Raw genomic sequence first — 24,387 nt, forward strand, 5'->3', positions numbered from 1 at the left:
ATACATACTGAGTTGCAAGTTCTCCCAACGTTCCTCCCATCGATGTAACAATGCATTCCTATGATCAGTGAGGGCAGCTAACTTGTCTTTAATCTGAGTACTGGCATAATGATTCCTAGCTAACAAATCTTTTCCAAGGTTAATACACGCCAGCAAATTATCTTCTCTAGCATCGATTTCAGCCTTCAGACTCTGATGATTGTTCATTAGTAACTCTACTCCAGCAACATCTCGAGGCTTTTCAGAGGTGTTCATCTGACGCACAACGTCGTCCATCCATATCATCAGAGTTCTGACCATGTTGAAGAAGCGGAATAGATCACCGGTGTCCTCTAGTTTTGCTCTTCTTTCCTCGCACAAAGACTGTAGGTTATTCCAAGAAGCTACTACCTCTCCTTCGCGATTCGTTATCTCTCTAGCTTTGTCGCCAGCATAGCTTGCTTGTAGCTTGGCTGATTCTTCTTGGATTTGAGACACTTGGCTCTGTAGAGTAGACAAATCTTGCATGAAGTTCGCGTGTTTCCGCTGGAGAGCGGACACAGAACCAGCGTCGCGACCAAGCTCGTCAGACATCGCATTTTGTTTCTCCAGGATTCTTCCAAGGACATCCTTGCAATCATGGAAGAACTTATGCAGCTCTCTACTAGCTTGCAACATCTGTGTACGTGTTTCGATCAGCTCCAACAAGTCTTGCCAGACTTCGTTCAAGCCATCCTTCCATTCAGCGATGGTGGCTGCATCGGAGTGTCCAGCAGCGATCAACGAATCCGCAATTCCATTTACTGCTACCACACGGTCGGAACCTGTGGCTTCGGTGTCTCTGGCAAATTCCTTAAATCGTTCCCAGAGAAGGGTCACATGATCATAATCCTGGCCCAATTCGTGACTTCCCGCAACCAATTCCCTCTCCGCGATCCACTGCTCCAGATCATCTACTTCTCTGTTTAACATAAACAGCTGAAGAGCCTCGTCCAGCTTAGCTCGCCGTTCGCCAGCTAGATCCTTCAGTCCAGCGTATAGTTTGTCGACCTATTACAGAACATGACTTGTAACATGATTTTATAATTAACTAAGTAATCATAGTTAGAATGTAAATGTTTACACAAATGTATATTTGGTTATGGAAAATGTGAAACAGAAATAATATTTCATTTTTGCTTCGAACAAAATTTGCTCTGAGCATCTACCGTATTTACCGTGCATATTTACCTGTGATTGTTTCACAGCAATTTGATCAGCCAGTGGATGTTGGTCGTTGATTAGCTGCCTAGCGGTCTCACCAAGCTGACGTATTGTATCTGCATAATCTTCGACAGCATGTTCCAAGGACTCGTGCTTCTTCATCAAATTCTGGGCAGATATCTCATCCTTGCCCCGATCTTCAACCATCATATATAATTCTTGCTCGCTCATCCAGGACTCGGCCTCGGTTGCGTCAAAGAAGTACTGCTGAGCCTTTTCGTTCTGGAGCAAATGTTTGTTTCTATCTTCCACCGCGTCCTTCAGCTCCTTCCATTTTTCAGTCAGTTCCGGTATCAATGTCTGGAACTCAGGACTGTCTTCGTGTCCTTCGTCAATAAGTTTTTGTCCGTTGTTGCAAACTAAATTGATTCTGGGCTCGTGGTTATCAATCTCAGTGCGTAGCGACTGGTTCTTCTTCTTCAGCATGTGCACATTGAACAAGGAGTTTCCGTACTCGCTGCTGGTAGCCTGCGGCATCTTCTCAGCGATCCAGAGTTTCTCATCTTCCACGTCACGTCTAAACTGGAACGCCTCTTTCTTCTTCTCTAACTGACGCTGACGATCTATCAGAGGAGCCTTCAGCTGAGCGAACCTTTGCGCTACCTTTTCTTTCTTACACTTGATCTCTTCCATCTTATCATCTGGAACAGTGCGCTGCAAGTGCTCAGCTTGTTTATCCAGTTCGGTAACCTGCTTGGCCTTTACAGCCATCTGTGTCTCGATCATCTGTTGTTTCTGCATGAGGATATTCACCGACGCAAGGTCCGATCCGGTATCAGTGCTCTCGATTTGTTTCTCCAGTTCGTTCATCCAGGAATCGATGTCGTCACAGGTCTGGTGTATAAGAACTTCTCTGTTAGCATCGAACAGACGTTCACCCTTGTCATGAGTAGTCGTTTCCAGTTCCTCGAACTGATCAGCTAATTCGGCTACTTTAGGTTTAATGATTTCAGCAAGTTCAGGCTTCTGTTGAATTAATTCTTCAGCAGCCTGCTGCAGTTGCTGCAAACGGTCCTTGTTACTAGCTATTTCTGCCTCAAAGGCTTGATGCCTGGTCCACTTACTGTGTACCGTCTTGGCGCTCCTATAAGTCTCGTCTTGCGCAGTGATATGCTTCTCTTGCACCCACTCGCCGAGCTCCTCGCAATCCTGGAGGAACATCTGTAACTGCAACTGATCCTTCAGCTTTTCCATATATTGGTTCGCCTTTTCGCGATTGATCTGTCGACGCTCATTAATGTTTTCTGCCTTCTTCTTGACCTTGTCTGCAGCGAAATGGCTCTGATCAACCAATCTGGCTGCGAACTGCACCACCGAGTTAATTTTCTCGTCATTCGCATCCATCGTGGTCATAAATGCCTCATGTCGTTTAATCATTTGTTCGGCCTGCTCAAAGTTCACCGGAGTTTCGTCCTTCGCAAGAATATGCTCCTGTTGCGATAGCAACACTTCCGCTTGACGGGCATCGCGATCGAATACTTGTAAGTTCAGCGAGTTGGATAACAAAATCTGTCTATTCACCCACATCTGATGCAGCTCTTCCCAACCCATTTTCAACGCATTCAGACGTTCTCTGAGGAACATGTACTGAGTATCTCCGTCGCCAGCTTCGGTCGTCAGTCTCTCTCCGTACTCCATCATCTTTTGATAATCGCCTGTGTAGTTGTCAATCTCTTCCTTGATATTTTGATGCTGAGTCAAGAGCTTTTCAGCATCGGCCAATGTAGTCGGCGTGTCTTCGCTGGCTACATCTGTCTGGGTCTTGGTTAACCAAGCCTGGAAGTGATCAAGATCTCTCAAGAATCTATGCAGATCCCCGGCTTCTTCCAGTTTTGCGTCACGTTCCTTCAGCATATGCGTCAGCTGTTCCCAGATAGTGTGTATCTGAGCGATTCTGTCGCGAATCACCTCTGGATCTTCCAAATTCTGTTGTTGAATATTCTGGGCTTCTAATTCCAAGGCATCCAACTTAGCCTGAATAGCTGCCAAATCGCGTTCCATGCCGCTTAGACGACGTTGAAGCGTCATGACACCGGTCAAATCCATTTCAAGACTATCGGTCTGTTGGAGAATGCGTTTCTTGTCTTCTATCCAGGACACTGTCTCCCTACACTCAATATGGAAGGTTTGAACACCATGAGCAGAATTCAACTCATCACGTTTGTGATCTGCTTTCTCCCTTAATTCGGCCCACTTCTGGTTCAGCTCGTTCTGTCTAGCGACTATCTGCTCAGAATTCGGATGCTCCACGTGCAGCAGCTGTCTAGCTAATTGATTCACCACAGCAACTCGGGAAGCGTTAGCGTACATTTCCTTCTCAAAGCCATTGTACCTGTGCTTCATGATTTCGACGTCTTCTATGTCCTTAGCTGGCACCATGGTTTCCAACATCCTGTTCTTCTCACCTATCCATTGCTCAACTCCGTCGGACTCGCTGAACAACTTATACAAGGACAAAGCGTCCAGCAATCTCTGTTTGCGTAGCTTGGCAAGTTCCATCAGCTCCTTGTACCTGGAATCGATGGAAGCCAGTCTTTCCAGTACTTCTGGCGATTTAGCATCTTGCTCTCCGAGGCCAGAGGCCTGCTGGTGAAGCTGATCGATCGTGCTAGCGTAATTCTTCAGCTCGTCGGTAACATCTTTGTGTTTCTTCAACAGCGATTGAACATTGGCCTCATCTCTGCCAACATCCTCCGATGATACCAATCTCAGAGTATCCAACATCCAAATATCTATGTCATCGGCATCAGCGAACAACTGATGATAGTCAACAGCCTCTTCCAAACGCTTTCTTCTGAAGGCGGCCAGGTCAAGTAGATGGTTCCACATTCCTAAAATCTCTTGCAGTCTCTCCGTAATACGATCGGAACCGAAATGTTGTTGACGGACTAGTTCGTCACCGACTGCGGCTACAGACATCAACTGAGGTTCGTGGGATTGAATTTCGTTCTCTAAAGCTTTATGTTTCGACAGTAGTAAGTTTATAGTAGTCAAATCGTGACCGATGTCACCTGTCGACACTATCTGTTCCTTCTCCTTGATCCAGTTCTCTTCGTCTGCCATATCCCAATAGAATTGCCAGAGTTTGCGAGATTCTTCGAGCCTGGCTCTACGTTCCACAGCCAGTCGAACTAATTCAGCATAAGCATCCTCGAGTTGCTGCACGCGTTCGACGATGATGGTGGGATCGCAGGGTCTGTACCCTTCTCCATGTTCTAGGAATCTCTGACTCTGTTGGACGACAGCCTTCACCCTTTCTCCCAATACGTTGATATCGGCCTCGACCAGAGAATGCTTTTGCAAAAGATCTTCTACGCCCATCAAGTGCTTTCCATAGTCGTCGGTCAGGAGACGCATCTTTATTTCCTCCATGCTGTCCAAGATGTACAACATCTCCTGGAAGTTCTGTTGCAGCTGCAGAGATAGCTCTAACCTCATCCTTCTGGCGCGCAACAATTCCAGAAGATAAGTCCATAGTCTAAGGACGTTGTCTTTGCGAGCATTGATTCGCTCGATGTCGTGATAATTTTCTGCCTCCAATTCTTGGGACACCGCCATTACTGCCTGGACTCTCTCCTCATAGGCGAATATGTCCGTTTCAATAGCTTCGTGTTTTTTGGCTGCGGCTTCCACAGCAGCTAAATCGAAACCGAAATTATCCTGAGAGACCAAACGCTGGTTTTCGGACAACCAGGTTTCCCTCATGCTGGCCTTGCGATTGAACCTTGCTGCTAACTGTTCTAGCTTCTCCTGGCGGATTAGTTCTTCTCGTAGAGCCAGTTCTCTTTCGTGCTCAGCTTTCTCCAATCTTTCCCAAGCCTTGTTGATGTCTGATATCATTTTCCCCTCTCTGGGTGTATAGGGCTTTTGATTATTAGCCCTCATTTTAGACTGCAATGTGAACAGAAGCACTTCTAAGTTGCCTTTCTCTACAAACTTAGGCGGTTTCTCTACGGTTCGATAGTTGGAGAATTGGGAAAGCTGAGACTGAACGCCTACTAACGAGTTAGCGAACCTACGATCACCGAGAGCCTCTATGGTGCCCTCTATCCAACGCAACAAATCACTGGTCAGGCTTTCGTATTCGTGGATCATTCGATCGTTCTCCATGGCGATGCCAACGACCTTGCCTATCCTCTTACCCTGGACAGTTTCTTGCTTCATCTTAGAGAAGTAGTGATAGTAAGTGACTACATAGGTAATGATGGATTTCTCATCCGGATGGTCGACGAATATGTCCTCAGCGTCCAGGAGTTTAGTCAGTCCCAGCTTGTCTTCGGCAACATTGAACGCATTGTTCAGGTTGTAGATAGCGTTCGCCTTGGAAAGCTTGTCGAACTGGATTAGATCTGGTCTATGCTTGTGGATGATGGCATTGAAAGCCAGTCCGTCACGCCAGGAAGTGCTGAAGTTTCTCACGTTGACGTTATGATAGCCGGCCGTCTTCATCTGACACCAGAGCAACAATGCGTCCTTGGCTGATTTTGTTTCTTGATTTTCGGTTTCCTCTATGGTAATGTCCTGGATTTGGAAACGAAGAATGATGGTCCAGATCAGACCCAAGCTCAATCGAGGATTTCCGTCGACTATATCCTGGGAACCCATGTTTTCTAAGTGCACCCTCTGCTCCCGCAAAAATTGCAACGCTTTGTCGACGTTCTCCAAACAGTGGATTCGCATTTTTCCTTTCGTTGGTCGTGGTAAACGATCTCCGGAAAGGATCTCTAGCAGTTTAATCAGCATCTTTCCATCCCGGAGGTCGACGTATAGATCACCAATTCGGCATGAGCATCGAACCAAATGGGAGTTCACCCATTTTTGGAAAGTCTTCTTTTGTACTAATTCACGTTCACCTGAATTGGAAGAAATAATTATTAACATTGTCCTGTTTAAATATTGTAATGCTTTATATTTTAAAAGAAAAAACGAAGAATTTTCTGTTTGCGCGATCAAAAATTAATAACACTTAAATTATGCACTGCGTTTACCTTTCAAACTAAGAACAATTTTATCATAATCGGCACTAGATTCATTAGAAATTATTAAACTCTTTCTATTAGCCATATTTCAATGAATTTCTAGTTCCACAATCACAACACTCACAAATGTAGCAGTGCTTTCCACGCGACAACTACTAAGAACTCTCGCAAAAAACAGACTTAAAAGTGTCAAGTTATCGTAGGCGATATCTGTATCAAAGGATGTGGTAATAGGTGATGTATACTATAATATCCAGAGCAGCTAACGAAATACTATGGCATACAGTCTTTTCCTTCCCGGCATTAAAGGAACGACCATATTTCAAGCATACAATGCTAAAATATAAATACACTTTCAAGATATATGTATAAGAATGAATTTTAGAAAGGCCATACAAACTTCTGAATAGATAAATGGATTGGAGAGAATAAACAATTTTATTGTACGCTATTTACTGTACGCTATTAGACACTCTATTCTGAATATTTAAAAACCATATTTCTCTTGTTTTTGTAAGCCAAATTTATAATCAATTCTAATTTTTGTTCACACATTTTTGCATTGATTACAAAAACAGCATAAATAGAAATTACAACAAAATTTGCCAATGAAGTCAAGTATATTGCTGTATTATATATAATTCATTTATAGAAAATTTCTGTTTCGCACAAATAAATCTGCAATCCATTATGTGTCCAGACTATTCGCAGTTCAATAATTTGCCCAGGACATTTGATCTTTATGTGCTCATTTTTCTCTTTTCTACATATTTAGAAAGTAATTAATGGAAATGAGAATTTGAATAAAGATATACAGATTACAAATAACAAATTAGAATGCATACCAGCTAAAGCCTTGATTCGTGAACGTTCGAACAGTCTCGAGCTCGAGTTTCCTCCGTCGTATTCGTACTCATCGACAATCTCTTGTTGTAGCGTGGGGTCCCAACCCCCGCGCACCACCGAGATGTCGGTCGTCATTTTGTCAATCGGACCAACAACTCACTTCTGTCTTACCCTTCGTAAGGGCGCTCCTGAAACAAAGCAGAATAAAATATTACCCCCAGAGAGATCAAGATATTAAAAAGCGATTTAGTGGGACACGTTTAATGATAAAAAGAATTTTTTCGGAATAATTTTCTTAATAAGTTTACAAGATCATCGATGTTTTTTTAATGAAAAATTCGTGATGCTGCTATATAAAGTTGCATTAAGATAGAAGTCATAACATATACAAATTGTATAAGAATTAATAAATAAAAGATTTTTGTTTTTTATGTATTCTACATGATTACCTTAGAAGATAATAACTCTCCAAACTCTCTCAACAACTCCCTCAACTCCCCCAATCCCCCAACTCCCTCAGTACCCTCTACTCTCTCAACTCTCTCAACCGGTGTTGCCAAGAAATTGATGACACGAGGGGAAGCTTTGCCCCCCTTTGTTCCATAGTCCTCAATCACAAAGGTTGGTGTAATGGTGGGGATATGTAGTAGCACTAGATCGTTATGTGACGATACATAGGTCAGCTTTTTGGCCACGATACATCCCCACTACTTTAGCGTTCTCCTATCTTAGATTCTCAAGTAGGCATGTGGAACGATTGTAGATGCGCGACGTCCGGGAGCCCCATGCACCATCAATTCCCTGGCAACACTGCTCTCTACTCTTCCAATTCTTTCAACTCTTCAAACACTCTCATCTCTTTCAACTTTCTCAACTATCTCAATTCTCCTCACCATCTCAGCTCACCCAAATTCATCCAACTTTCCCAACTTCAACTCCCACGACTCCCTCTCTCTCAACTCAAATCTTTATTAAAGCTCATTAAGAAAAAGATCCTAAAAAATTGCTATTTTATCGATAGATGTGACCCATAGGACAGTGTAATTTTGTTCCCAAATTGATCATTTTTTATTACAAGCTGAGGGACCATAGGAAAGAAATTACTGCATATCCATTGCAGTCCAATTCCCAAAAAAGGGAACACCTGCTTTCTATCATCGTAAACGTGAAAACTAAACTTTAGAAAATAGATGATATTTTCTAATAAGTCTAACAAACGTAGATAGGTAGAAGAACCGTTGACTCGATCCAACAACACCTTATAAAGGGGGAACCCAGCGGCACCGTACAAACGAATGCTTTTCACCGGCGGCGTGGAAACGCGCGATAGTTATCTCCATACCTAAAAGCGGAAACCCTGCGCTCGTTGTGTTCAGTGAATCAGATTTTTTTATTTGCAACACAATTCTAGTGGCCGATCGCCCAGCTCGAAGAACCTTCGCCAAGATAAGAAGTGCACGGCAATCTTATCTCTAGTCTCTTGTATGCTCTGTGTATCTTACGTCAAGTGATGAGATAATGGTCGCGATCGAGCAAGCGATTTTTCTATTTCCAATTAAGTAGGATCGGCGCTGAAACGAAAGTATACGTATAACGATTCCATAATGCAGCAGGAGCGCGTGACGAACACGGCGGGCTTTCGTAGTAATGATAATCGCGTGTCTAATTTGCGAAACAGCTAGTGAAAATTCGTTTTCGTGCGGCTGAACCATTTGCATTTTATTTTAATAAACTACTAGGTCGTTGTATAATCTCATATTTTTTTTATTGTTATTCCAACGTTTTACCGTGGAACTAATTAAATCAGCCCCTGCTGATCCCTTTGTTGTGTTACTTGGTTATTATATTTGCAGAGTTATGTCGTTTTAAATTCCATCCGTGTTATGATAGAAATTATACAACGATCCAATAAGTTTGTTGAGAGTGAACGGGAAAGATGGTGATCTCTATTGAAATTATATTATTTAGGATTAACAATTGCCATTATTTTCTCTTTCTTGGGAACATGTAGACACTTAGACTAGTCTTTCCTATGAAGAAGAATTGATATTGAAAGTCACTGAGGTCGTATGCTTTTTGCATGCATTTTTAATGAATTCTTTAACACGATAGAATACTGATTAACATGTCTCAAGGTTCCAGAAGGTCCAATGTATCCTTTCAGTTATTGCAAATAAAAGAGACGCAAATGGACTCTATTGGATAATATACAATAATATATATATAATATATAATACTGTATAATAATATTATATAATAATAAATAATACATAACATTTTCTGAGAACAATTTCTCACACAAGTCCCATTCAAATCAGTCCACGTGCCTCGAGCACACTTCCTCGTAAAATCTATGCCGAAAATGAAACTAATTTTATCAGCAAACTGAGCTCTCTAGAGCCAAGAAAGCATCTTCGCTACCTCTGTCACGTAATTTCGATGCCTAGCGTGCTATAAAAGTGTATTTATCCGATCGGGGCGATGATGTCATGGCTGGGTCATGTTTTATTCATTTCTGAACCGGCGTTTTCTTCATGGAAGGTCCCAGAGTACTGCAACCGTATCCTAAGAATGTTCCTTTCAGATTGAGATGACTATTTCGTTGCGTCTCGTTAATTACATTAGCCCCTACGTATCGATGTTCCTTCAATTAACAGGTTGATTAAGGACAAACACACGGGCCACTCCCCGATCACATTGATCGATACTTAGAGCCGTTCTTTGCTCGGAGGCGGGCTTTTTTTCTTAAATCTCGGTACGAAAGCACTGAGCTGTATCCTCATGTCTCTATATTTGAAATAAATTTCCTTGATCAATTTTTCTCATCAATCAGAAACTCCTTGTAAAAACACGAAAATAATGCCATCAGTTCCTATTAGTTGACACGATTTCTTGCGTTTCACAAATCTGTGCATGCTGACCCGCAGCAGACTAATTATCATACACGTTGTAAGTTAACGTTTATTTCGTTTTACTTTATGAAAGAAATTTTCAAAAAGCAATCTTCTTGTCTTATCATTGTTCTCTGGTTTTCGTTTTATAGAGCTCACCAATTTGCCAAACGAACAGTTAATTCGTATCACTCTCGTTTATTCGGTATCGCCGAATTCACCTCCAGCGATAGTGAAATCACGAATGCGGTGAAAATATTGATCTCCGTGGCTCGAAAACGGTCGAGAAGCCTGCGTTTGTTCTAGAGGTTTTGTTTGATCATAACAATGATCCGGGAAAACGCAATGCGAGTTCGCGAGTTACAAGAATCGTATCGATGCCACAATAACCGAAGGACTTTGACGGCTCATTGACAAGCAGCAACGATCGTTCTCTATTGTCAAGTGTGTATACCGCTTATTTTCAGTAAGGCTGTAGCGAGCGGCGCGTATCGTTACGTCCGCGAGGCGAGTGGGAGTTCCTCGACGCGCGATTACATCACACGAATGATGTCACACGTGCGAAATATGCACCAATGGCGTGGCAATGGAGATCGAACGAACGTGGCTCCTCGCTTTTGCCGTCACCGGAATCGGCGAATTTCCTACGCTGCTGTTATCGCGAAACTCGCATAGGCGAATAAATTAATTTGTTATTAAAATCAGGATTGCAAATTTACGTAATCCGACGTAAGCCATGTGTTTTTTTTTTAATACAATTTGTACGGGGTATGCGTAACTTTTATCAGCTTCGATTCGAGTTTTATAAAAAGTAATCAAAATCACTGTATACAAATTGGTGGCATATTAAACTTCAGATTCGTGTTAATTTAATTTGCTAATATCTGCACAAAATTGAAAAAATAAAACATTGACATTTTTTAATCTTTTTTCAGCTTTAATCATTTTTTCGAGGTGAAGTATAGTATATTTTAATCGGGCACGCCATTAGGAGTAATCAGATGACCGGGTCGAGGTGAGTTCATCACTCATAAATGTCTTTTGCTGTTTCGAAGGTTCCAAAGCGGCCTGTATGGGCGTGCTGTATAAATGATTCGTACTGTTCGGATCTGAAGCATTCACGTAATTAACAGCAATAATCATTCACGACATATGTGAACAATTTTTTATCGGGTTCTATTGAACTAATAAAACGCATCTACACAGTGAACTCATTTTTGTCTAACGTAAATCAGAGTTAGCGTATCTTGCTCGCAGGTTCTATGTACTGTAACCGATAGGCTATTCTGGACTTGTAGAGGGGACAGGAACCTTCTGTTCCCATGCCGATGAACAAAGAACTTCTTATTTCGCATTTAGCTGCTCCCATCGATTGTTTACCACGGTGCAACTCGAATCAACCGTATTTCATCTTATTCGAGCACTGCAGTTTTAGAATATTATCCAATTGGAACAATTTTTAATTTGAATGATTCCTCAATTCTTTAACACTTGTATATAATAGACCTTGTCAAAATTGAGGCAATTTATTTAACACACAAGTCCAAATTTATTTCGTAGACAAGCCCTGAAAAGTTAGCGATATTAATTGTTCTGTCAATTCTCTTGCGTTTTGTAGATCAGGACATGCTGATTCATGTCTAAATCTAGAAATTAAATGTTCCTGATTCATCCAGTTTATTAGTATATTGGTTTCACAATGAAATTGGTTTGTTCCTGGAACGACAAAAATATAGGATGATTCACTCCCAATAGTTTACGGGGGCGATCACCCCAAGACGTATAAAATTTGTCTTTGACTTTGTCTTCGGAGACAATTCACTGAATGAGAAGTATACTTATTTTCTTGAGGTGTAAAAACATAACTTGCATCTTGATGCTTCAGTATTTTCCAAACGGGTATACATGTTAAAGAAGACAAAATTATTCGTTTGTTTCACAAATTTAATTTCTGTAACATCTACTGAAAATATTTTACTTTTATAGAATTGATAGCAGTTTCGAGAAGATCAAACCCGAAAATTTTTCAGAGACACAAATGTAGGAAATGCGTTCACCGTTATAACAACTTTCATTGGTTTGCTAATAAAAAGATCCAATTATAATCAACGAATATATCATATTACTTATTGATAATGATACAAATAGTGATTGACATTATAATGTCATAAGAGAAAAGATTTTGTATTTTAAATTTTAATAAAAATATTTCTATGAGAAACTTTTATATGTATTTCTTCATTCGAGAATGTTCTCGAATGTTAATAAAAGTTTAACGCGAAACGCGTCGAGCCTAACAAGCCCTATTCCTTTTCCAAGGAACTGAATTACGAAGTTCACTAATGTGCCGAATCTCTTCGTTGTTTTCAAGCCGGTATGCACAATCTCGGACGAGCTCGAAGAGAACTTTCTGTTTGATTCAAGTTCAACGGAAAGCATGCCGGAGTCCAGTCAACCTTCCCCGATTATCGTGTCGTTCACTTCGTGATTCACTTCACTCCGCCTACACGGAGCAAAGGCACTAATCTTCCTACTCCCTCGGTACCTTTCTCTCTTGCTCCTCGGCAATTCTCATTAAGTATGTCGCTGCTTGCGTGTAATTGCTCTTAATTCACCGTAAGTGTCTGCCAGACACTTAAGGAGCCTCCTTCATTCCTGGTTTACATTCTTCTCTGTTCTCTCACCGGGCACCTTCGATCCCTCGAGGACTGCAACAAGAAAATCAGGTCGGAAAGAAACGCGGCGTATCTCGCACATCTTGATACCTCGTTGCTTCTTAGCGAGTTCCTTCAAAACTAATTGTAAAGACGACACGTAGCAAAACAGGACGAGAGGTCGTGTTGATTATTCTAGATGACCGACGAACGGTGAAAAAATGGCTGGACTGCAAACTCGTGTACAGTAGTCAATATTTAGATTGCAGATTTTCATGCAAAATAAAAATTGTTTGTAGTAAGTAAAAATTGATTTCTTTTCTTTTCGTTATTCCAATAAACTGCTATTCTTCAACAATTTTTATATTCGTTGTTTAGTGAAGTGGTTAAAGACAACATCTCCCAAAAAATTCGAGTCATTTGTTGCAGTTTTGAAAAGTGGTTACTATAATGCCTATTATAATTTATTTTAAAGATTAATTTTCATTGTCATGCGATGTATGTGTACACTTTTGCAGCGAATTCTGGAGTAAAATGACGGAAACGCTTTGGACCCCCAGACGATCATCGGAGCACGACATACTATTTCACGAATAAGTACGTGCAGAGGGTGAACAAATCGACGTCCGTAATTTAAATACTACGATCAGGTTCATTCACTTCGACGACTGGGTAGTCCCAACCGTTAATCGGATGCGCTCGAGAAGATCACGCGCAGATCGTAATGGCTCGGGGAGACGCGCGCAAAATTCGAAAGTAGTCGACACATCGGCTAGTATCCATGACCCTGTTGGAGTCCCACTCCTCGAGCAAAGGTTAAATAACGTGTTCAAGAGGGACACACGGACGGCCAGTCTATTTTTCATCGTCGGCCGGAGACGCAGACTGTCGTCTACGACCGATTTTTAGCAGCGGAGAGGTATCAGTGTCGCCCTACGGTGCGCTCCGCGCTCCAGCATCTTTTTCTCGTCGTCTTCAACCAAGGCGGCAGTGAAATTGTCACCCGTCAAGGAACGACACCCGTATCCGCTTACTGTGGTTTTCCTTGGATTTTTGCTAGGCTGTCCGCGCGAATACATCATGGACGTGCCGAGTTACACACGGCGCACAGCGTCCGATCCACGGGACGAAAGTCTAAAATTCGATGCACATAGCCTTAACACATCGTGTCCCAGCAATTTTCAAATAGCTTTCTTTCAAATAGACCGGCAACCCTTTCGAATCTTTAAAAAATATTGTCCACAATCCAAATTATTTAGATTAATGTAATGCAACAAGTTCCTTCGAAATTATTATTTAGGAGAATAATTGTCGAGCTTCTCTTAGAAAATTCAATCATTGAAAAGCCTATTACATGTGTTAATAGCGTTAATGGCGAAATGCAGTTCTTAAAACAACCCACATTATTTTGTTCAGTATACCAATTTTTAGGTGATATTTTTCGTATACATTTTTTGTTAAAACACGGATACTCGTTGAATCGATTTCACAGCATGTTTTCTGGCATACTATTTGTTTTATTTTATGCACTTATTAATTTTCGTTTCGTTTATCGTTAATCAATATATGTGTACACAAACACATTCATTAACAGAAACCGAAAAATAAACTTCGGTTATCGAGTAACGATACCAAAAGTTTTCGTCGACGTTAAAGCGGTTATCGATGACCGATATCAAATTTAGGGCACTGATAATTGCTATCCAGAAAAATTCCGACTATTTACATTAGCTACTATTTCGTAAACTTCATTAATTATTGTCCTCGATAATGGTTACAAACATCTAAAAAGAATATCATTAATTCGTACTGTTTAACAAGTTTTAGTTTTTGCTTCATGCGATTCAACATATAATAAGGTATCGATTTACTGTTGAGTCAGTGAAACAATTTATTCCGAAGAAATGAATATTCTAAAAATACCACAGTTAAAATTTGAACAAGACTATCGTACTATTCTAAGTTTTTTCATTGCATAATTTCTGTCGTATTTGTTCATACAATTTCGATAACCAGAACTTAACAAAGACTCGATTAAAGCGACACCGCAAACCCAGTAATTAAAGGAGAGTATTTTCTTAGGATCGCCAGATCGATATCTGAAACATTGACCGAGCCCCCTTCATTAGACAGATTCGTCGCTTTACTTTGAAATCAAATCCATCTTCTTTCTTTAGACGCTGGCATTCTACGAAAAATCAATGCGGAGCCTCGTTTCAACGAGCCCGTTTCAAATTAATGTCCGCTCAAATGGTTCGCGATAATGACATCAAGGGACCAAGCAAGTTGTTCTCGGTAGCAACCTTCGCCGTCTTGGCGTCCACGGCGTCGAAGAGCCAGGTGTCCATGACCTTTCACCCAGCAAAAGAGGTCTTCTTCTTCGACCGCTCCAGATTCTTCGGAACCAGAGGTTGAAGAGGCGAGAAGCGAGCCACCGAAATTGGAAGCGAATAGGAAAGGCGGATCATTCTGTATCTAACAGACAGCAGCGTCATCGGTGCACCGTAAGTTTAGAGTTAATTCGCTCTATGAGTTTATTAAGTGTCCCTTTGAAGTGATCCCTTTGTGGTCCTATGACTTGCGCGACTGCACCTCGATTTTAGTTCAGTAGGTCCAGTCTGCCAATTATTTTACTTCAGCAGATCTTTGATTAGACTGCATACCAATGATCTTTATTTCCTCTTCATTCCTAGTTTCTTTCTTCTTTATTTCTAGTTTCTTTCTTTTTCATTTCTAGTTTCTTTCTTCTTCATTTCTTGTGTATTATTAGCTTATTTCTTGCTTCCTTCTTTCTCATTTCTTCTTTATTTCTTGTTTGACCGTGTTATTTAACACACCATATCGTGTTTACAATATGTCTCACCTAGTAAACACCACTTTGCAAACATTTACTAATCGAACCCAATCTCAAGATAAGGCCGTAAATTGTACGCAAACCCCGGACAAAGGTCTACATCGCGTGTACGTGGAATACAACATAGACCCTTTCAATTAACGATTTGCACTTAGAGAATTATCATAGATCACATACCAGTAAATATATTTATTAACGAAATAACGAACAACCGCGTCGAATAAAATACAATTTGATATAACGATAGTAATAATTACTCTACTCAATTCGGCAGGGTGACGAGATGGGAAATTATTACATATGAGGTGGGCATCGTATACCAATATATGTATTCTTGTTTGTTCATAAAATAATTTGTTGACATATTATATTCTTCTGTATCATATATTTTCTACTTAAAAGTTGGATTACAATTGTTACTTATCAGTCTGTCAGAATTTTGATTCAACCCTTGACTAATATACGGGGATCACTGGCCACCCTAACATTGTATTTCTGTTTCATTTTGTAGTAGAAGTTTAATTTACTATAATTTAATTTAATAAGAATTAATAAAATCGTACTTATACAAATTTTATGAAACAAAAATGTCGAATTACGGTAATGCCATAATTGCCAATAGTCTTGCGAACCCCGAAAGAGAACATCCGAGTACAAAGGGTTAACCCTTTAGTACCGGCGCCGATTGATCTCGCTGCGCTTATTTTGATGTTTCCTGCACCCTAGCCTCAGGGCACCCCAGCCGTCTCGCTTTAATTTTCATTGCCCCCACTGAATTTATAATTCATCGGAAGTGTTCCGATCGGAGCACATCGTCGCCAAGGTGAGAAGTCGCACTTAGAGCAATCCGTCGTTGTGCACGCTTCGTGCATCGTACAAAAAAGATCGCTTTGGACGCTCTAGACGCCGCAGCGGCGAAGGTAAGATGAACTCGCCGCGAACGAACACAGAGCGTCGAGCTATTGATTTTCTACCGGAGTCACCGTGGCGCCAATGCTCACGATATGCACTGCATACAGGGTGACACCGTTGAAATCCTCCTAATCAGTACACAATAGGCACTGCTGCACCTTCACAGAGAACGACGAGGAACTCGAATATTCGAAGTTTAATGCGTTAACTGTCTATATGTAGCTGATAGATTTATTTGTCCAGATTTAACCCTTTGATTTCTTGTATTATATGTTTTTGAATAAAGAAGTAGAAAGACAAGTGTTTTGAAACATTTTCATGACTTTAGAACCTGTGAAAGAAATAATTTTAAACCGTTCGGTGGTTGTAGCTTAAGGAGATATTTTTGTGTGACAATTTATATGTATCAAAATTGCTAAGTACAAAGAAAACGCAAGGAATTAACTTTTCAATTTTTATCTCAGTAAATAAGTTGCATTGGTTGATTTTCAATTTGCATTTTGTAAATCAAAGTAAAATAAAAAATAAAAACAAAATTGCGGCAGGAAACTCTCTTATATGTAATAAGAGTGGTTTTTACATTGTAGAATTTGTAGAAGTGGAACAAGAAAAATTCGTTTCTGTACGACCACCCGGTGTGCATTTCGGTACCTGCTAACAATCCCGGAGGGGCACTCGAGCACCCTTCGCTAGCATTCTTGCAGTATTCTAGTAACTCTGGCGAATGTAAAGGACTGTCCTGAGAGAAAAGCTTCTCTTTCATTTTTATTTTACAACGTAGAAGCATGAAGAGGTTTACTTAAAACCAATTTGCAAGAGAAATTATAAATTCGACAAGGAAAAATGTCTCTATGACCAATATTAAGATTAAATCTAAAAAAAAAACATTGAGAATAAATAGTTTTGGAGAATAAATATAACGTATATACAGGTTGTCATGTAACTGGTGGTGCAACCGAATAAGTGCTGATTCTACGTCCAAAAATTAGTCGATAATATAGAATAAAATTTGTTCATTCAAGGGTCTGTTTTCGAGAAAAAAGTAGGTTCAAACGATAATACTATTGAATAGGAGTGGCACGTCTAGTCGTGACATACTAATGCTATTTCTCGTCATACTACAAGCCACACGAACTTGACACATTTTTTAACTCAGATTTGTCGAACACACAGTTTTAAATGCAGTTGTACCTCGCTAGTAATATGACATCCTCTCTATTTAACCCGCGATCTAAATTAAATCTGGATTTCTTATTTAAATATAAATGTAATCAGCGTTTCTCAACTTATGAGTCGTTAAAGAAGTTCAATAACATTTTAAAGAATAAGGGCAAGTAATTGAAATGCTAGATGTTTTATACATCTAGACGTTTTAACATTTAAAGATGTTTTACCTCATGGCCTTATACAGGAAATTTGGAGATATCAATTTATTACGTTTCTTAACTAGAATTATTCGTTGAAGTAATATTATTTCTATTATTTTTGCGAAACGATTGCTGTATCTAAGGATTTATATCTCGCAGTAAAGAATTATCACAAATATTTTCAAAGGAGAGCTATTTTACTGTTTTCAGCTTCAGCAACATGTGTATAAACAAATATGAAGATTGTCAATTAACAAATAAGCGTTCATGCGTTCATCATAGAGTCCAAAATAACCTTAATTGGCCAAGTAAGAAACATCAATTGATCTACATTAACTTTCAAACAATATGTAACATTATTTTAAATAACTGTTTAAGAACTATCATTTGAAATGAAATCTGTTTACAATCGGCGAGATCGACAAACGTTAATCCGAAGTTCGCTGAACTCGTCGAACCAGAAGATAAGTGCAAGTGCAAATTCTCTGAATCGTAGTTTCGTTACTAATTGGGAAGATTACTACAGTTGTAGTTAACGCGTCGACGGACATTTCTTTCCGCTTTCGCTCTAATGACCAATTCATTAAGATAATATTGTTTACTATACCGTACTCGAGCGTCGTTTTCCGTTACCCACAAATCACGTTTTCGGTGACGACCGTAATTTAAAAAGCGATGTACAGTAGTTCTAAAAAGTCTTCGTACACTGAAGTCCCGATCTTCGCCGAATTGTCGATATTTAAGCTGTGATATTTAAGCTGATATTTAAGCTTCTCGATTGATCCTGTTACAAATTTGAAAATTGAAGCCCTCGAAAAAAAACCATACACCAAGTTTGAAGGAGTCTTTATAAAGAGAAAGCTTCAAGCTTCAAATCTGGGATAGATTCAGTCGTGTTAAAAATTTTCCAAAACTTTTACAGATGCTTAAATTTTTTGTATTTTCGTGTAAACCTACAGTTTCAGTATTTGGCCTGTTATATAACGTGAAATTATGTTTGGAAGAAATGAACGATGAATTTGGAAGGATAGAAGCCTTGAGCTTTAAAATAAGGCCAGTTTAATTGATCTACTCTTCGTGTTGAAAACTATGACAGTGCAAATAATAATAGTTCGTGGAAAACCGGAAACCTAGTGTACGGAAGACTTTCTAGCGTCATTGTATCAGAGATAGCAAAGGAAGCGGATGGAGGTCTAAAGGGTGACTCGATTTTCACCGTCCCTGTTCGAAGGATGTCGTCAACAATGCGACTTTATTTGCTTCGGTGGAGGGGCTTGCCAGCTAATGAGGTTAAGAGCGGGACTAGACGATGCATTGGCTCGAATATTGAGTAAACGAAGTAACGACGTGTTAAACCGGCCGTGCTCCTACTATTAGTGCCCATTTTCACCATTAACTCTCAGAAAATGGACGTTTGTTGACTTCTGTACAGTGGACGACACTCAGACACAATTTCATCTTTATTTATTATACTTTTTTAACACGTTAATCGCAGCAACAGTGACACGATCAGTCAGTACAACGTTTTTAATAATATAATAGTAAATAATGACATGATTTATTACGACAATTGCTATTTTAACCATCTCGCACATCTAACAACGTTTGGATTACCTACTTAATAGATTACAACCAAAATTAATTTTCTAGTTTGATAAAAATTATGTCGGTCTGATGGGGGCTGACTTAGCACACAAAAACGTTAGTCATGTTTTTAAAATTAACGTTCTACATTTTATCGCCGCTAACCGAATAGTTAAATAATTGATGCCGGGTAAAAACCGACTCAGACGTTGCCAGAACATCCAAAGATAAAGATTGAGGATCAAAGAAATGATGGCGAAGAAATGATCTAAGTAAATGAAAATAGTAAAAGACGCATGATTGACATTAGTATTAATCCGAGATTTGACCCAACAATTTATATATCATCATTTTTGCGATGCACTCCGGTTAATTGATTTAAATGGTCGATTTCAATATCAAAATTAATAAAATTCAATTGTCATCTAAACTATTTACCAGAGGCTGAGAAGTTTGGCGAAGTCTTTAAAGAACTGGGTTAAAACTATTGTAGGCATTAACATTATTTTTTTATTACCTGTATTATTTTAGTAAACAATCATTTTAGAGAAAAAAAATGATGCTTTACAGACAACATTCCAATCCGTAAAAAAGATATTGGTCTCGTAATAGTAACTTATTTTTTGATGTAGAACAAGATAATATTCAGAGTACGACTGAGGAATTTTATGCAACATGAAAATTGTACAACATGATTATAAGAACTGTAAATTGAATAAAATTAAATTGGAGCAGTGGCTTTTATCGAAAAGCGGACGTCAACTGTTGAAACCAATTTGGATCGAATCTACGGACCGCGAGAACCGACATCATACGATTGGTCCGCAGCAGAAGATTGCGACCAGAAATCCCCCGATCACACAGTGATGTATTTGTCCGATTTCGCTGGCCAAATTACCACCAATAAAAAGAATATCGAATTTAAAATGAATGGAGAAGTTACTATGTTTAAATCGCTTTTACCACACTGAAATTAATGCAAACATAATTACATCTTTTTACAAATACACATAGTTATCTATTCTCAAACTATAAAGCAAAATAAAAATTTATAAGTACCGTGATGGAAGGCAAGAATATAAATGTGCAGATCTCTGTAATTTGCGATTTATAGTTTCCTAACTGCTTGTATATTTTACTGAACAACTCATATCGACCTACGACAAGTTTGACAAAATCGACTTTCGGTCAGCGAAATCGAATAAACGCTCCACTGTGGATCACAGAATATTAGAGGGAGTCGACTCGGTTCAAACAGACAGAAGATTATGCGACCGGCAAAACAGTCCGTTTATCGATTGGATCGGTTTTTGCGGTGGATTCAATCTACTGCCTACGAATCCCTGCAAGTTCCAGGTTTTTGACCTTACGGCCGAGCGTCGCGCCAAGTCATCGCCGGCGAATAGCGGAGCAAGCATTTGCCAGCGCCAAGGAATTTCGGAAGCAACTAATAATAATTTCTAGTCAACCTTTGGACAGTTATCAAGCATCAGTGAAAACACCGTCTCGGAAGATGCGTCTTCCAGATCAATTGAAGGTTAAATATTGCATCTGCACGCGGATCGTGGACGCCAGGCTTGCAGTGGTAAATTTGTCGGCGCCGGTCACCGGTGACCGTCAAACTCGTTCTCCTTCGATGCGTGTAATTGCAACATTGCGGCGAAAACAGAACTGCTGGGAGATGGGCGTGGTGCTCTTCAACTTTCGTTTTATTTTCGATGGAGCGGAAGATACGAGATTACCGAATTTTCTGAGTCACCGTCGATACGCGGCGATTAAACAATAACGCAATGTGTATCTGTTGCGTTTAACTAATTATAAAATTTTTGGAAATATCGTTGAAATTCGAACCATAATGGAACAAAAGAGGCAGATACAAGAAGGGACGATTCAAGCGTCATATTGCTAATTTTACAAAAACGTCAACTATTTATTTCAGATTGGAAACGAATAAACAATTTTCTCTTATCAATTAATTTAAATAATTATATAATTAAACTATATAATTATCAATTTATATATACGCATTTATATTATCTTCTAGCTATATATCTAGAATACTAATGTGACTTTTAAATAGAATTTATTTCCGTATAAGTCAACGTGACTTTCGTATACCATTCTTGTGCGAACAAAGAAATAAACATAACATCGTATTATTTCAACATAATATTAATCTTTACTTCTCAACAATAATATAACTGAGCATGTTTAGTATCATTTGTAATTTTATTTATCAATTTTTCGAGACATCTCATGAGGTACTCCTTCTTGACACGCTAGTTTTTCTATAAACCTTAATGAACATAAACTTGACATAACCTTAATGAAACATGTAAAAATTTCAATCAATTGTCAAAAAATAGATCCTAACCCCGCAGTCCCGACGTTAATACTGGCAACTGTAGATCGCGAACAAAAGTCAATAGTTGTGTTGTAAAATGTAACAATGATGGTGACTGAAGCGATAAACAGATGGAGGCCGGGATACGAAGGCCGAGAAAAAAAAGGTCGATCGTGGGTATAGAGGTGACACGACAGTTTGTGCATAGAGCAACGACTAGTTGCCGCCGTACTTGTACCTACGTCACGTCCGCATTTAACGTTAATCTGCCGCCGGCCGACTTGGTCACCTCCGTCATTTACGCGGACAACGGGTTCGCCCGTTTGTCATTCCGACCCTATTCCCGGTTACGAGACGATTTCCCTAAAATTCGCGTAACGCCAACACACCGTGCAAAGTAGAGATCGGAAATACGAACCGTCGACACTCGGTGAAGCGAATACGCACGCAACGCGTAACTAAAATGCACTCGCGCGATTATTTTTGGAACCAGTAACTCGAAAAGTTGCTTACAGCGGCTTTAGAAAGTGCTAAACTAAATTTTTGATCTTCGACAACTTATTGATATTCGAACTATTACAATTTCGTAAATAAGTGTCTAACAACAACGAACTCGGACTCATATTGGAGTTTGAAGCTTTTAATTTTGTTCTGCATTATTCAACTCCTCTAACATGTATGTATTTGCATAATGCAGCTAATAGGAAGCACGCTCTACTTTGAAAATGTTACCGATCGAAATGTCTATAAATACATTGAAAAATTCTTTTGCTACCGGTCCTGATATAGACGTCAAGATTAATGTTTCCCCTTTTCAACAACCCCGTAAATTTCGGCGTACAATCTTTTTAGTCAATTTATTAACTTTTGAATAGAAGTTACTTCTTTTAAATAGAAGCCTACTTTACAGTAATATGGAGGACTATAACAAGGACTTTACATGACCGTACTTGTTCCTTGTTTCTTTCTCATAAAACGACTAAAAAAGTCATGCTCCAAGCGTTAAGGGGCCGTTGTAAAGAGAAGGTTTCAATCTTCAAATCTATGATAGACGCAGCTGTGACGAAAAATTTCCAACGATTTTGAAAACGTTCGAACTCTTAAAATTTTTCTTAAGCTTTAAAATCAACCCTCATTTGTTTTTGTACAACTGCTTTTTACGAAGTTATAACAGTATAAATATCCACCATTTTTTGATTAGCGGAAATGTCTGTTTATAATTCGACTAATACAAACAAACAATAACCGTTATTCGTATGGCTGTAAACAGAATGTAAACATAATGTTTGAAAAATCCTTGAAAGGTCGATCTTCTAAACATCCCTGTGCCCGATGTGAAATTGTTAATGTCCATGCGAAAGTATGCCAAATGTGACTTTTCAATTTTATTTATCCTGTTCCACTATAAGGTGAAAAGTTAGCATCATTAAATAAAAAAATGGTTTTGCGACATCACCCAAAGAAAATTTAATCGCTCGAGTTAAAAACGTTCACATGTTTACCTTTGAATACGTGAAGTATATTCTACAAAAATTAATACATAAATCGGGTCGATGCAAACCCATAAACGCATTCCGAAAACATCATAGCGATCATTTTATAATTTTTGATATGAAGAAAATTACCTAAAATGCTATACGTAACAAGATATCGTTTGTAGTTAAAATTTAAATATCGATTTTTTTTCGTTGCGTATGACTTGAAGTAGAAAGATATCTTAATTGTAACAATAGCGAATGGTCAAGTTTAAAGTCAGTCGGCCAAGTAGATCTCGAGATATTATGGCAGCCAGTTTTGTAGACACGGAAAGTTCACAAAACAACACGGCCACACATTTTCATATTCATTTAAATGGATTCTTCAATCGAGCAAAAAATGTCTCTAGTTACACAAAATTATGCAAAAACCCTAATAAGATTTGTTGCCTAAAATATTATACCAATAAAATAAAAAATTATTGTTGTTATAAAAATAAATTGAGTTCGCAGAAGCGCCTCGATTGTCCAGCCTAATCGAGAAAACAAAACTATTCAGATAACAGAACACTTACTTAATTGAATTGCTAGATTACATCTTCATTGGTTTGTACACTAAACAGTGTTGAATTCAAATTACATTGTAAAGAGGTATTAGGTAATAGTTTCTACTGTAATTATATATCCACGATTCATTATTATTAATTAAATCAGTTCAACATGTTATTTCAAAATATTTGTTATTCTATTTACGCCAAGTATTTGAAATAGAAAATTTTGAAATAGTTTACATGAACGAAGTAATAATAATAGAGCAATAAATAATAGAGTATTTGAAACAATCCATTATTTTAAATATGAAATAATCCATAATTTTGAATGTATATTTGTTATTTTATTTCAAATAAAATATGCTCAACTTTGGTGACGCAGTTTCAAAAAGAATAGAATAGTTTGGATCATCGTTTACATTTCCGGTCTGAAGAACACTGGCTTCGTTGGTGTCCGTTTAACATGACTAGATTAGCGTTCATTGATTACATAGTTGTGTGCTGGATATGTAACGATAAACTAGAACGTGACTGATCATGATGCGTCTCGAGAAACGATTACGGATGGTAAAAAAGGAAAGTCAGGGTTCCGGAAGTTGTACGCATATTACGCAAATGAACAGTGATTTTCAGCAGTTACAATTTCACGAAATTCAAGTGATGAACAGCGACCGAGGAGAAAACAAAC

At 39.0% G+C, this 24,387-nt stretch overlaps 1 protein-coding gene across 8 annotated transcripts in view; it reads right to left on the reverse strand.

Moving 5' to 3' along the window:
• Beta-spec (spectrin beta chain) overlaps positions 1 to 24,387 on the reverse strand; it is a 44,558-nt gene that overhangs the window by 17,343 nt on the left and 2,828 nt on the right. For all 8 annotated transcript variants that reach the window (XM_078185132.1, XM_078185124.1, XM_078185105.1 and 5 more), the window contains exons 2-4: positions 7,067 to 7,255; positions 1,210 to 6,095; positions 9 to 1,029 (exon numbers count right to left, since the gene is read on the reverse strand). In XM_078185132.1, the coding sequence (XP_078041258.1) occupies positions 9 to 1,029; positions 1,210 to 6,095; positions 7,067 to 7,202 (6,043 nt within the window). In that variant the 5' untranslated portion in view covers positions 7,203 to 7,255. The remainder of the gene's footprint in view (positions 1 to 8; positions 1,030 to 1,209; positions 6,096 to 7,066; positions 7,256 to 24,387) is intronic.

The sequence above is a fragment of the Augochlora pura genome, chromosome 1 (assembly GCF_028453695.1).
Source record: "Augochlora pura isolate Apur16 chromosome 1, APUR_v2.2.1, whole genome shotgun sequence".
Taxonomy (NCBI): domain Eukaryota; kingdom Metazoa; phylum Arthropoda; class Insecta; order Hymenoptera; family Halictidae; genus Augochlora; species Augochlora pura.